Source organism: Mya arenaria, chromosome 11, assembly GCF_026914265.1.
Source record: "Mya arenaria isolate MELC-2E11 chromosome 11, ASM2691426v1".
NCBI classification, from domain to species: Eukaryota; Metazoa; Mollusca; class Bivalvia; order Myida; family Myidae; genus Mya; species Mya arenaria.
The window spans coordinates 36,978-51,779 of NC_069132.1; the positions used below are offsets into that span (position 1 = coordinate 36,978).

The 14,802-nt window shown below is 34.0% G+C and overlaps 1 protein-coding gene across 1 annotated transcript in view; it reads left to right on the plus strand.

Moving 5' to 3' along the window:
- The window catches only part of LOC128207727 (short transient receptor potential channel 7-like), a 40,133-nt gene that overhangs the window by 13,234 nt on the left and 12,097 nt on the right, over positions 1-14,802 (plus strand). The window contains exons 8-11 of the mRNA XM_052910838.1: positions 1,261-1,431; positions 8,533-8,662; positions 11,075-11,212; positions 12,772-12,911. Of these exons, the coding sequence (XP_052766798.1) occupies positions 1,261-1,431; positions 8,533-8,662; positions 11,075-11,212; positions 12,772-12,911 (579 nt within the window). The remainder of the gene's footprint in view (positions 1-1,260; positions 1,432-8,532; positions 8,663-11,074; positions 11,213-12,771; positions 12,912-14,802) is intronic.

Below are 14,802 nucleotides of genomic sequence, written 5' to 3' on the forward strand. Positions count from 1 at the left end.
TCTCAAAGCTATTTTCAAATTAAAGAAATATACATGTATATCGAAAATTCTTACTTCAAATTAAGCCACATCGTTTAATTTTTCGATATATTTATATTACATATTCTCAATTGTGGGTCAGATGTATGGGGATTCTTAAGGGCAGACTCGCTAAAAATACATCTTCATTTCTTTGAAACTTACTTAAAGTAAAACTATTAACACAAAACAACTTTATTTATGGAGATTTCGGAAGAACCCGTCTCTATGTTTATCGAATGACGTCTATCATCAGATACTGGTTAAGACTGACAATGTCGACTGACAGAACATACATAACACTTTTATATAGTTCCATGATATCAGATATGTAAAACAATATTGGTCACTTCAATTGGGCATATTAAGTAAAACTTATGCTAGAATCAATGGGGTTTAACGACATTTGGCTAAATCAAGACATTATTTATTTTCGAACAAAGAGCGAGAGAGATATTTATGCAAAAATGAATGATGAGTTGAGAGATTCTAACGCACTATCAAGGCTTACGGTATCTTCCCATGGATTTGAAAAAGATCTGTGACAATAAACCACACATAATTCGAATAAATAAAAGAAAATTCCAACTTAACACTCTGGAGGACGTATTACAATTTCTCTTAGAAAGTCTTATATATCATGAATTACGGAAACCGATATTATTGGCGTCGCCCAAATATTATGAAATTCACTGAACTTCTTTCAACGAATGACATTAATCGTTGGAAAATATCTATTTGTCTGGTATATGTATAAGATAAGTTTTATTTTGCGTACAGGAAATGTTTTATTCTCTATATTACTGTTTGAAATATGTATTACTTATGGGCTGTAAGGTAAGTGAATACATACTAAAATATCATTCTTCCTTTCCACTTATCCGACTGACCCAATTCTTGTTCTCCCGACCCTACACTTTTTTGCATTTTGATCAGTATGTGTTTATTTTGTAATTGCCTAGATAGGTTTGAGCGAACATGTTACAATTTGACCATTTAATATATAAAAAATGTTCTACAATTGTGATATACCCTGATATAGGTCCTGGTGTTTGGAACAAAAACAAGCTTCTCAAAAAAGTCATGCCTATCTACATACATACCCTATTTTTGGGATATGATAGTGGAACTAAGAAATTATTATTATTGGCCTTATTTATTCAGTTCTGGCTATGTATCTTGAGCTGGAAATTAACCATAAATGCAGAAACAACAAAGTAATATTTGTTTTGTTTATTGCAGTTTGTTTCCCACCCAAGCTGCCAACAGCGTCTGGACAAGAGCTGGTTCGAGGGCGTAGACGGCTTTAAAAAAGCTGGCTTCTTTAAACGTTTCGCTCTCATCTCCGCCTTCTCGCTCGCCTATCCCTTCCTGGTCATCCTCTACATCATTGCTCCTAACGCCAACATTAAGGTAAGGGCCTAAGGGCGCTGTTTGTGTGTCATCCTCTACATCATTGCTCCTAACGCCAACATTAAGGTAAGGACCTAAGGGCGCTGCTTGTGTGTCATCCTCTACATCATTGCTCCTAACGCCAACATTAAGGTAAGGGCCTAATGGCACTGTTTGTGTGTCATCCTCTACATCATTGCTCCTAACGCCAACATTAAGGTAAGGGCCTAAGGGCGCTGCTTGTGTGTCATCCTCTACATCATTGCTCCTAACGCCAACATTAAGGTAAGGACCTAAGGGCGCTGCTTGTGTGTCATCCTCTACATCATTGCTCCTAACGCCAACATTAAGGTAAGGACCTAAGGGCGCTGTTTGTGTGTCATCCTCTACATCATTGCTCCAAACGCCAACATTAAGGTAAGGGCCTAAGGGCGCTGCTTGTGTGTCATCCTCTACATCATTGCTCCAAACGCCAACATTAAGGTAAGGGCCTAAGGGCGCTGCTTGTGTGTCATCCTCTACATCATTGCTCCTAACGCCAACATTAAGGTAAGGACCTAAGGGCGCTGTTTGTGTGTCATCCTCTACATCATTGCTCCTAACGCCAACATTAAGGTAAGGACCTTTCCGTATTCAATGCTGTGGCTTAAAATGTAAGAAATAAGGTCAAAAGTCATGGTAAACATAAATAAAGGACTAAGTTTACATTGGTTTGTAAAACTGTTTACATGCTCGAATTTTATCGCTATGGCTGCAAAAAATAAGAAAGAATGTTAAACGGTAAACGCCAAGCTCATCCAATGAAAGACTGAAAATTGTTGGGAAAGCTTTACACATGCTCTTAATTTAATAGATTTGGATGAATGATAAAGCAGATCAGAAGTTCAAGGTCATCCAATGAATTACTGGAAGTTGTTTGCAAAGGTTCGCTCTAGCAAAGTTGATAAATGGTCTACTTCCGATCATGTCTTTCAAATAACTTTGAATAATGACTATCGGCATTGTATTGGGGGGGGGGGCGGATTTTATAGTGCCTTACCTATCTGAAAGGGACAACTTGTGCGCACCTGGCAGTCATATTTTTGTATAGATCAGCTCCGGTTTAGCAATTTTAACTAAGGGCCATTTATTTATTTTATTATTTTAATGAGAACTATCTTACTGTTACATAGTAAAAGACGTGAACAAGTTCATATATTGTCTAACATAAAAAAATAGGCTCCATCCCTGGAGACAAATTTAAAAAGTCAGTTAATGAATAATTCAACCAAAATGCCATTCAGTTAAAGTGAGCATAATTGTATTACCAGTCCCCAACTAATATTTCCAATATGCGTGTAATCTAAAATGTCTGTGTTTACAAAATTATTAAGGAGATGAAGGTCTTCTAAGTACTTTGGTTACATAGGGACGTTTCTAGGTCACTTTAAAATGTGTACATGTCACGCAATCATTCAATAGTGTGTCTGCGTCGAGTCAATTAAGCTAAAGGTCATGTCAGTACATGTAGTTCCGAATGGGCGTAGAATTTGCGTTGTTGTTGTTTGATAATAACAGATTTATGTCTGTTATCATGTTTGTCGTTTGTTGGTTTTGGCAGTTAATAGTGCCTGAAAGTATCATTTCAAAATCTTTTTCTCTTGAATTTATGTATTACAATATATCATGTGCATTTTACATGACTTCTCAATCGGGTTTATTCGGCTTTCAATCTGTACATACACTGAAGCTGTCGGAAGTGAAGTATGTTTCTTACCAGGACATTTAAGCTTTTAAATAGTTATACATGTAGCTTGTCTGGCATCTTGGAGGAAGTTTTACTCCAGTTTAAACTACATCGTTCTAAGTTTATCTGGTTTACGAAAAACATGGTGGTATTAGGATAGCCTTGGTGTCGCTGTCGGGTTAGGCGTCGTTCTTCCAAATCTTCGACCTAGGCCATAACTAGAAACAGTTCAAGATATTCAACTAAAACTTGGTACACTCCTGCCAAAGAAATTTTCTTTGGTTACAGAATCGGTCCTGATGGTGAACAACAGATGTTTATATCATTATTGTATATACAAGACTTAGTTTGATATTTTTATGTACATTTGTTTTTAACTGCTTCAATAAAGGAGTTTTTTTTCAATGTTTGACTGCTGGGCTTGTCCCTGTAGTTTTTATTATATCAATTATGTTGAGTAAACTGGAGGGGTCATGCATATACAAACGTGAAATAGTTTGCAGCTTCAGAAAGTTATAAATGAAATATTATAAATATCATTTAAGTGTATATGCAATGTGCAGTTAATGCATGCTCGAGTTAGCATAGTAAGATAGGAAATTTTAGTTTGAAATCGAAGCACAAACAGTTGCTGGCTGAGTAAGTGCGTTCTTAACGAAATAGTATGTAGACCACTAAAAACTACAAAGAAAATATGTAATCATTACTTAATTCGATACTACTACTTATGATAATAATTATAACAGTGTTGTGCTGTGTCATTATTATTTAAACATGTTGAAGACCATATAATTTTAGATGTTTACAACTTATAGTAGTAATAACTAATCAATTATTATAAATTTATGCCAATATAGTCACAGACAAAGTGTGGAAGAAACCTAGTCAATCACAGTGTCTAAGTTTTAATTGTTATAAACATCAACCATCCGCATTTCCTTTTCTCATTTTCACAGTATTTCGAAAGGCCATGCTGCACTGGGGTAAACCATAACAAATGTGCATAAGGTATCAGTTTACATCCGACCTTATTTACTTTATTCTCTATCAGTCGATGGAGAAATTCCGCGGTTTGAACCAACACGAAAACTCTTCATGATCTTTTACGAAGTTATTAAAGATACCGCCAGTTTCTCAATTGCGCTACAGAAGTTGACTGCTAATTTTACGCGATTTTCAAAAAAAAAGTTGATTGTTGATTATAGAAAAAGAATGAATGACATCGAAAATCTGAGAAAATGTAAACCTAGAGATTTTTGGAAGCATTTTAAAACAAAAAGTTCCAACATATCCAATAAAATTCCTCTTGACGAATTCCATAAATACTTTGAAAATATAAGTAACAATGATTTTAATCATAACTTAGAAGCGGAGGATTTTAATGAACAATTTGATTTTAATCAACCAAATACAGTTTTCCCAGAACTTGATGAAACTATTTCTGTTGAAGAAATTAAAGTTGCTGTTAAATCATTGAAAAGATGTAAAGCATTTGGGAATGACTTTTTACTAAATGAATACTTTATTGAAACCGTAGTCATTTTATCATCGCATATTTGTGACCTGTTTAACAATATATTATATTCGGGTTTTTTCCCAGAGCAATGGACGGAAGGTATTATTATCCCCCTGCACAAAAAAGGTTCTGAATCGGATGTTAATAACTATAGGGGAATAACATTAGTTAGTTGTTTATCAAAAATATTTACTTCTGTCATTAATAAACGTATAGATAAATTATGTGACATAACATAACATTATGTCGGATGCTCAATTCGGATTTCGAAAAGGGCGATCTACAACGGATGCCATTTTTATACTTTATTCATTAATTCAGAATTATTTGTTTGAGAAAAAAAGATTATACGTTATTTTTGTCGATATGAAGTGTTTTTATACTATTTATAGAAATGCACTATGATTAAAGATGTACAAATGTGGAATACAAGGGAAAATACTTATAATTGTTCGCGATATGTACAAAAAAGTCAAATCTTGTGTAAAATCAATGTCTTCATATTCTGATTTCTTTTCTTACGCTGTTGGCTTACGCCAAGGAGAAGTTATGTCTCCTTTATTATTTTCTTTATTTGTAGATGATCTAGAGTTGTATTTACAGAATGATGTTAACTCTGGTCTGCACTTAGATGATATTATTTTAATATTGTTATTATTTGCTGATGACATGGCCATTGTAGGCAAATCTCCTGAAGATATTCATATTCAATTAAATACTTTATCAAGTTATTGTAATGGATGGAGATTAAAGGTAAATACTGATAAAACAAAAATTATGGTTTTTCGAAAAAGAGGCGGGCTTTTGCCTAACGAACGATGGACTTATAATGGTCAGGATATACAAGTGGTTAACGATTTTAATTATTTAGGTGTTGTATTTAATTATACTGGTAATTTTAGTTTGAACCAGGAACATTTGATTGGAAAAGCACTTAAGGGAATGAATGTTTTATTTCATAAGTGTAATGATTTTGATTTTAAACCCAAGATTATGTGTCAACTTTTTGACGCCTTTGTTGGCTCCATATTAAATTACTCAGCAGAGGTCTGGGGATTTACTAAATCTAAAGAAATAGAGAGAATTCACTTAAAATTTTGTAAAAGACTATTGAGAGTTAGAACTAATACTTGCAATGCATGTGTTTATGGGGAAATAGGCAGATACCCTTTGTATTTGTATAGATACATTCATATAATAAAATATTGGTTCAAGATTGTTACCACTGACAATATTATCATCAAAACAGTATATAACCGAGCTGTGTATAATTGCGCTAAAGGTTGTCGCAATTGGGTTTATAATGTTAAAAAATGTTAAATGATTTTGGCTTTAGCCACGTCTTTGATAATGTTCTAAATATTGATGTAGCTGTGTTTATTGAAGCTTTCAAGTGTAGATTATACGATACTTTCAAACAAGATTGGTTCAGAACAGTTGAAAATTGTAGCGTATTGGATATATATAGAACAGTTAAATCATGTTTTGCACATGAAACTTACTTAGATATTTTACCAGGAAATTTAAGATTTTACTTTAGTCGATTACGTCTATCTGTTCATCCGCTTCGTATTCAAACTGGTAGATATGCCAGAAATAACATACCTAGAGCTGAAAGATATTGTCAATGCTGTAATTCTTTGGATATCGAAGATGAATTTCACTTAATATGCATCTGTTCTCATTTTGATGCTCTTAGAAGGAAAGAAATACTATTTTGTAAAGCCGTCAGTATTTAAATATATCCAGTTAATAAATTCAACTAACAGAACGGAACTTATAAAACTTTGTATCTTTGTTAAGAATCTCTTAAAATAAGATCAAGCTTATTAAATGTCAATACTTAATTTCATTTATAAACCATGTTCACCTTCTCATTTATTATTCATTTTCTTTTTTTTCTACATATTTGTATGTTATAATGTGTATTTATTATTGTTTATTATCATGGCCCATACACGTTGACAAATTGTATTATAATATGTATGTGTTGTGACGATGTACTTTGTGCAAGTCAATAAACTGTCTGTCTGTCTGTCTGTCTGATCTTTTACGAAGTTATTAAAGATACCGCCAGTTTCTCAATTGCGCTACAGAAGTTGACTGCTACTTTTACGCGATTTTCAAAAAAAAAGTTGTTCAAACATAATATTATGGAACAGCAAATTCAATGAACTTTTTTATTATAAAAATAGTATTTTGGCAAAACAGAAAAAAAACATACAATGATTTAAACATGACAGCAAACCATGCCTATCAATATCTTAATAACCGCTTCTCTCAGATACAAAACGAAGGTATCATCCAACCAGAAGCGCTCCACGTCAGTAAAAGTGCCAATGATGCTGAAATGTGTTGCTTTAGTGATGAAACATTGTTTTGATAAAGATGCATTGGGCAGTAACTTCTAACCCTTTTATACATATGATTAGTATGTATTTTAAGAACTTTATACATGTATTAAGATTTGTATTTGTTCTGGATCTATCTAGTATTACGAAATAGTTTTTAGTCGTGATTGTTTTACTTTTTACACCTGATTATAGTACGTACATGTGCAATATATATGTGCAAATTAATTTATACCTGCAATGAAGGCATGTGCATGAAACTATGTAGTTCATTCTTACTGTTTTGTTTTGGTATCATGAACAAGAATTAAGCCCCAATAAACTTCTGCTGTAGTGACTGTTCCAAGGCGGTAACTCAGACATTTACTGATAGAGATAAGCTTATGCATGTGAATTGATACATACATGTAAGTAAGGCCTGTCCATACAGTTTAGATGCTATTTGTATTATCCGTGATAAATATGTGTGTGAAATAGTAAATGATCTACCTAATGTGAAACTGCTTTCTCACAGAATAAAAAAAACATGTGGGTTTCTTTTTAATTGGTGATGTATGTTTATGTAAATGATTTTATTTAATATATCATATAATATGTGTGTCGTTATCGTTACACCTCATATTTATTATCATGTTGTGTTTTACATGCTGAAAAAACAAACAATATACGAGACAAAACGTCATTATCTAACAATCAGTCAACGATTTAGATACATTGCCAACCAGGGCGTGTATATATATGATGTGCCAATACAGGCATTAGATTACCGGGAATGAAAGACTCAATAATGGTTTTATCATGCACTGTTTCCCTGTCAGTGTGTGTGTTTCGTTTTGTATGCATGCATTAAAGTAAGTCACGAAATATTGTTTACGATAATAATGACAGTATTTATGATCTGTTAGATATTGTAATAGGCTGAGAACAGACCATCCAATTTTGCATTGTCACTTTGAACATGTGTTAAAGCGATATTTCTCATCCGCGTTTCGACCAAACATGTCTATGCCATTACAAATATGGTTCGCTCAGTGAGAAATTGAATAAACAGTTCTTTACTGACACATAAAAACAGTGATATATATAGAGAGAATATTATCATTAAGGCGCACAACATAAGCTATCCATCTGAGTTTCTTTCTTATAACCAGTGTATAAATTTGGTCATATGCGATACTAAGAGTGAATTTCCCTGGTCATAAATATAAAAAACAATGTAACTAAGCTATGCCGATTGTGAGATTTAAGCCATTTTCGACGTTAGCTGTCTACACAAACTCGGCACGTTTTCTTTTTTTAATATGCCCTTACAGTGCACACCGTCTCATTCCGATTGATTTCTCGCAATATTAACCCAAAGCATTATTCATAATTCGTTTGAGCTTTGTCAACGATTAGTCTTGGTTATTACACAGGAACTGTAACTGGTTCCTTGAACTATATGTAAACTATCATACTATGTCTGACGCTATACAATGCTACTTGTCCGACATTGTAATGTAAAATAAGTCTTACCCTTACCTTACTAGGTGCTGAAGCCGCTCAAATACCCGTGGGTAAAATTCGCTGCGCACACTCTCTCGTTCATCGCCTTCCTTGGAATGATCGCTGTCCACACGGCGCAGGCCTCATATTCGTACAAACAGAACCACACCCTCGGTATGCAAAACAAAGTCCTTACATCACCAAGCTAAGTAAAATTTAAAATGGTGTTAATAGCAAACTGTTGAGTCAGGGACATGGTACAAGCTTCAAAGCTTCCTTCACTATTTTTGTAGTGCTTCTTCTGTTTTGTGCATTTATGTCAATTGTCAAATTTTTCATGTTTCCTAAACGACTACTTTAAGCCCTCAATGTTTTTATATTTCTCTCGAAATGTATGTTTCCTTTGCGGGTTAGGCTAGGGCTGTGTTATAGTGGGTAATTGTTAGGGTTATTTATGTTCGGGTTAGGCCACACCAAATTGATATTTCGTTCCTCGGATTTACCGCTCCTATTTTTTGGAAAACGTAAAAAAATATTTTTATTTTTTTTGTGCGCCCGCACCTCCATTTTGATAGCCAAGCAGATTTTTTTCAGGTAATAATTTATTAAAAGGCTAAAAATAATCAAGTATAATTTTTCTACGCTAGTTTTCGTGTTTTTGTACAGGGAAGTTACCGATGCGTAGTGTTTTTATACTGTATCTCGATCGGTTTAGCATGGGTTTCAATCATTCGGAACTCCTCGGCCATTTTTTCAAAAACAACCTCGGATGTATATGGACGGTTTACATACTTAAAAAGTGGTACGTTTAAGTCCGCTGCAAATAGATCGCGTAGTAATCTTATTTAGTAGTTAAAATTTATGACTTAACTCTTGGGAATCGTAATTATGTTTGCAATAATACACTTCACTGGCAATCAATTTAAACTGAGAGCAATGAATACAACTCTTAAACACTACATTTAATTAATGCTTTTATTCAAAAAAATACGGACTACTTCAACAGATGTACCGGCATACATCCGAGGTTGTTTTTGAAAAAATGGCCGAGGAGTTCCGAATGGGGTTTCAATAAATTCAATCAAAATGGCGGCTTCCGGTAAAAACAATGTGGCTCGTTTTGAGCATGCTTAAAGTCATTGTTGATCGTCTTATGCACTAAAGGATCATTATTTAAAGCAATTATTATGCAATAAAGCATGTGTATCTGAGACTGGTAGCGATTATATTAAGTAGTGACTCGTTTTGAATGGGAATGATCAACTTAGTACTATTTTATTCAAGTCATAATACAAGGGACCAAAATTTTACCTCTTTACGACGATGACAGGTCAATTTAACTGGAACATGAGTCATTGTTTGGTCCAAATTGATGTATCACGCTCATTTTTTATCAAATTCTGATAAAACAACAGTTTTGAACAAATATCTTTTCACAAATAGCGATATAAACACTGGTCTGGATATACCACAACATAGGTAAGCCTAAGTTTATCACCTTATATTTTGTTTTTATTTGCAGCATAATCCGGGATTGTAATGCACTTGTCAATTGTAACCACAGCCCCGCCCACCCCTCGTCCTTGTTCCAGGGGTATACCGGAGACAGCAGAGGCAATGGGCTGTGTTTTTACCTTTCAGGTGGCCCCGCAGTGCCTAGTGAATGTGGTTTTGTCTTCATAATGAAAATAGTCGGGAATTGGCTCACATAGGTATTCGGGGTTGCGGGGCCATTTGGCAGGGATATACCAGCAGTGTGTCCCTGCAGGTCGGGTATTTTACCCGGGTTTTGAGAGACCGGAAGTCAAAGTCACGCTATTCCGGACTAAGGGGGGGGGGGGCATATACAATTGGCTGGTGCATAAAAACATCTAAATAACCAAAAAAAGTTCTCTGAAAAATACCCTTCTTTTTGTTTTAAATAGCACATGTCATTGCATTTCCTGTGATAATAAAAACAAAATGTTATAAGGAGTCTGTTGTTTGATGATTCTTGTGTAAGTGATCATTTTTTACAAATCCAAAATCAATCCTAAGTTATGTCTAAATACAGTAGCATATGATGTTAAACTGATTCAGGTAGATTTATAAAAGTATTTTCAAACTTTTTACTAAAAGCAGGGTTATTTATTATTATGAATGATCGTCATATTAAAGTACGTTTTAATTATATAAGAAATTAGATTTATCCATTTAATGTTTGTACTAAACACGGATGAATACATAGTATGTATTCCGACATTTTCCCAATGTCCATTAGAGGTTCAGTTCAAGGTGGCATTAAAATGGGTTTAAGGGCAATTATTTTGAACAATATTTCTTATTTATATTGAATATAAGGAAAAATATATATTTCGCTCTTCGCTCGCTTCGGTTTTTATGAAAACGGACAAAAAATTTTTTTTATTTTTTTTCGCTCGCTCGCTCCAATTTTTTGGGGCAAAAATCCGAGGAACTAAACATTAATTTGGTGTGGCCTTAGAGTTAGGTGTAGTATTAGGCTTAAGGCATTTGTTATTGAGACGGACCCATTGTTAAATCACTCCACAGATCTTAAACACATCCGACAATCCCTATAATCCCCAGGTGCGCTGTATCCTGGTCTGTTCCAGAAGTATTCAGATCTGCGGAACACCTCGACCAGCTTCGCATACGGCTCCGATCTGCCTGTCCGCCCTATGCTTCCAAGCCCGCTACAGATGCTCATATCCTTCTGGATTCTTGGTAGGTGTAACTCGTCTTTTCTTCGAAGATGTGATATTTCTATACCTATTTACAGGTTTTAAGTTGTTGACAAATAAACTAATTGTCTAACATAGCACATGCCACACTGCCACGAGTGTATTCAACTGTACTAGTGAGGTTTCATCGCCAGCATCTCGTTACTCACCAGCTTCGTGATTAATACCTGAAAGCTCACTGTTGTATTGTTTATACACTGACACTACTCCATATTTTGAATATTTATATGATTTATTATTTTGTTTTTGATATCAAAATTTGATTTTTTCTCTATGAAAATTAAATAATAAATTTGAAACACGATTAAGTTTTACGTAGATTTTCCGTAATCATAACAAATTTTTTATATATATATATAACTTTGCTTTTATTGAACCAAAAGCTGTTTTTGTCCAATTTCATACTATTTGAATGAAAAACATTTTTTTTGTAAGGCCACGAACCATGATTATTCAACCCTACATCATCTATTAACCCAAATCTCCAAAACATTAAAAACATTTGTGCAAAATCCTAAAGATTTTCCGGATTACCAAAACCAAAAGTGTGTTCAGCTGAAGCAGTCTGGTGTGACAAACCACCTTCCTTTGTTCCAAATTGGTATGGATTAAAACTTTATATACTCTTTGCCATACAACCAAACGCAAAAAAAGAAAGGACACCAGTAAACACACATTAACAACAACATGTGTATAGTAATAGTTTTACAAGGGTTACTTCAAAGAAGTAAAATACCTAAAATAGAAAATAATGTTCAACAGTTCACATTATATTTTCACTGATCTTGGTATTCTTGATTTTTCTAATAATTAAATATTAAACACACTAAATGAGCACTGATGAAATCCAATAACAATTATTCTCTCAAAAGATTGAAATTTAATACTCACAGACTAATAAGTCCAATAATATAGAAATATTCTAGCTGGCGAAACGTTTATAAAGACGACGTATTTACTTTCAAAGAAAATTTAACATTATCGCAGACCGTAGATCAGAAAAGGGAAACTGTTCCTGTCTTTTCAGGACCTTCAAATACATGCTATAAAATATAATAGGGAAACATCGGTGTCTTCCTGCAGATGAAACTCGTTTTTGTTAAAGAATAAAGTACTGAATTAAAAATACAAAAACAAGTTACATCCTCCAAATAACCTTTATGAGTGTCGCCAGCAATACAAGTCTGGTCTGTATGTTTACTTTTCCTCTTTTTACGTTGGTATTAGTTATAGTCAAGTGGATCATTGTACATAACTCTCCAAACTCTATGAACCTCCATATAACCTGTACCATGAGGTTGTTCAGCTGTACCAGTCTTGTCTGAGTCCCTACATCTCCTTGCTCCGTATTGTTATGGATCATGATCAAGTATACCATTGTACACATATCTCCTAATTATATTTACCTCTAAATTACCTTTACCACGAGATTGTTGAGCTATACCAGTCTTGTCTTAATGCCTACATATCCTTGCTCCGTATTGGTATGTATCATAATCAAGTGTTACACTGTACATATCTTTTAGAATTATGTTCCTTCAGGTTATCTTTACCACGAGTGTGTTCAGTTGTACCAGTCTGGTTTGAATGCCTACATATCTTCACTCTACAATCTTATGGACTTCACCATTCTCGTTGTCTACATCTGCTCCTTCACCCTCAAATACGTCACCATGATCAAGGTAAGGAGGGTCGGAAATGTCATGTATCTAAAACAGATGAAACTACATGAAGGATGGGAGTGGCCTGCAATCGATTTAATAACATTTTAATTAGCTGTCCATAGATTATCGACTGGCTCGATTGTACATTAACATGAATTTATAGGTTAAGGGTAGATATTGAACAATATTCCCTTCTAAAACCAATTGTATAAATTCAAGATAATTTGATAAAATCGATCATTTATAGCTAAAACGAGCATATAAGTTTCTCTCTCCTCAGATAAGTAGATCCATTAATTTAACCATGCTAGAAATTCTTATCTTGCCCACGGGCGAAGATAAAATGCCCGTATGGAACTTCTTTTAATGGTCACCACATTGTAATTACCTCCCTTGTTGAAGACTGTCGTCTGTAGCGCATCATTGAAACCTTGTCTGGTGGCAATATTTAAAACGCGAGTTAATTATTTCTCGCTTCAAATGTCACCAGAAAACAGTTTTTACGCACCTTTCAAGAAATAATGCTTCACTCTTCTTAGAACTATTTAAAGACCGATCAGACTATTTACATACTCTGAATCACTGCGCGAATATCCATGACAACCACGAATTCTTGCATATCCGTACGCAATTATTTTCACTAAGCACAAAAGAGTTCCGGCAAAAAAAAACATTTTTACTTAATTTTGTTTAACTGAGGTGCATTTGCAAAAAAATATTCCTAAGATGGTGTCGTATAAGACTTTACTGAACAGTTCAAAGATACTACTGTAAATAATATTAATTTACTATGAAAATAGAAAAGTAGAGCGCAGGCTATAACGGGTTGTTTCTGCAGTGCTTAACATGCAGGTGAAAGGTATCGTTACAGCATATTTTTTCTGAAAATATCTCATGTTCTAATGATTATGTAACCAGATAATTTGTGAATAAATAAGAGCGAAATGTGGATTAGAAATGTCAATATTTGCTAATAAATGTTACGTCAAAATGACCAACTTTTATGTCAAACTAGCTCAATAGAATGTTCTGTACTCACAACTTCAGTCACAAAAATCAAAAATATAAGCTGCAGTGCTTGAATTAAGTATGTCATGTATGGTAATGGTGCATGGCCTATTTATACTGAAAACGTACATCAAACTTACAAAACATCATTGTTCTATAATTAAGTTGCTGTTTGCGTGGATTGGATTTGTTTTGTCGTGCATTACGTTCTACACCGTGTTTCTCTGTCCATCAATTGTGTTTCATGTTTCCATCAATGAGGTTTCATCGCTCCGTCAATAACGTTTCAAGGTTTAGCTGATACCTAAATTTAAGACAGCGTCCTTGTCAGTTCTTATAGATTGTAGCATCAAGGCATGCCAATGCATGATGACATCGCACACGTGTGTAACTTAAGCTCATATTCAAAGCAGGTAACATCTTATAGAATCCCGTGACACACTGAGAACATTAAGTTCAAAGTAGATTTGTCACACCATTTGGCTATAAAGCAATCATAGTTTGTCAATGCGATCAGAAAATAAACGATACGTTTTATGTTTTGAGATCTACATAAAGACAATGTCATAAACATATATCTACAGTTTCTGTGTACGTTTGCCTTGAGTCTCTTCATGCCTAAATTTCCAGGTTTTCTCTTTTGCCAATATAAAGTTAGTATCCATGGAAACAGACGAACTTCAAACATGTACAGATAGAAAATGATAAATAAAATAAAAAGTAATTTTATTAATCATTACGTTGGGATAGATTCATGTCATAGCATTTCTGAGATTCGTTGCATCTTTAATAGATCTCCATTTATATAAGATATTTCTATTCCAATTTGCTGTTATATATGACTAATATACTTATACAGGAGTTCAGGAAGAAATTCTGATACACTTCGAACTTGTTTTGA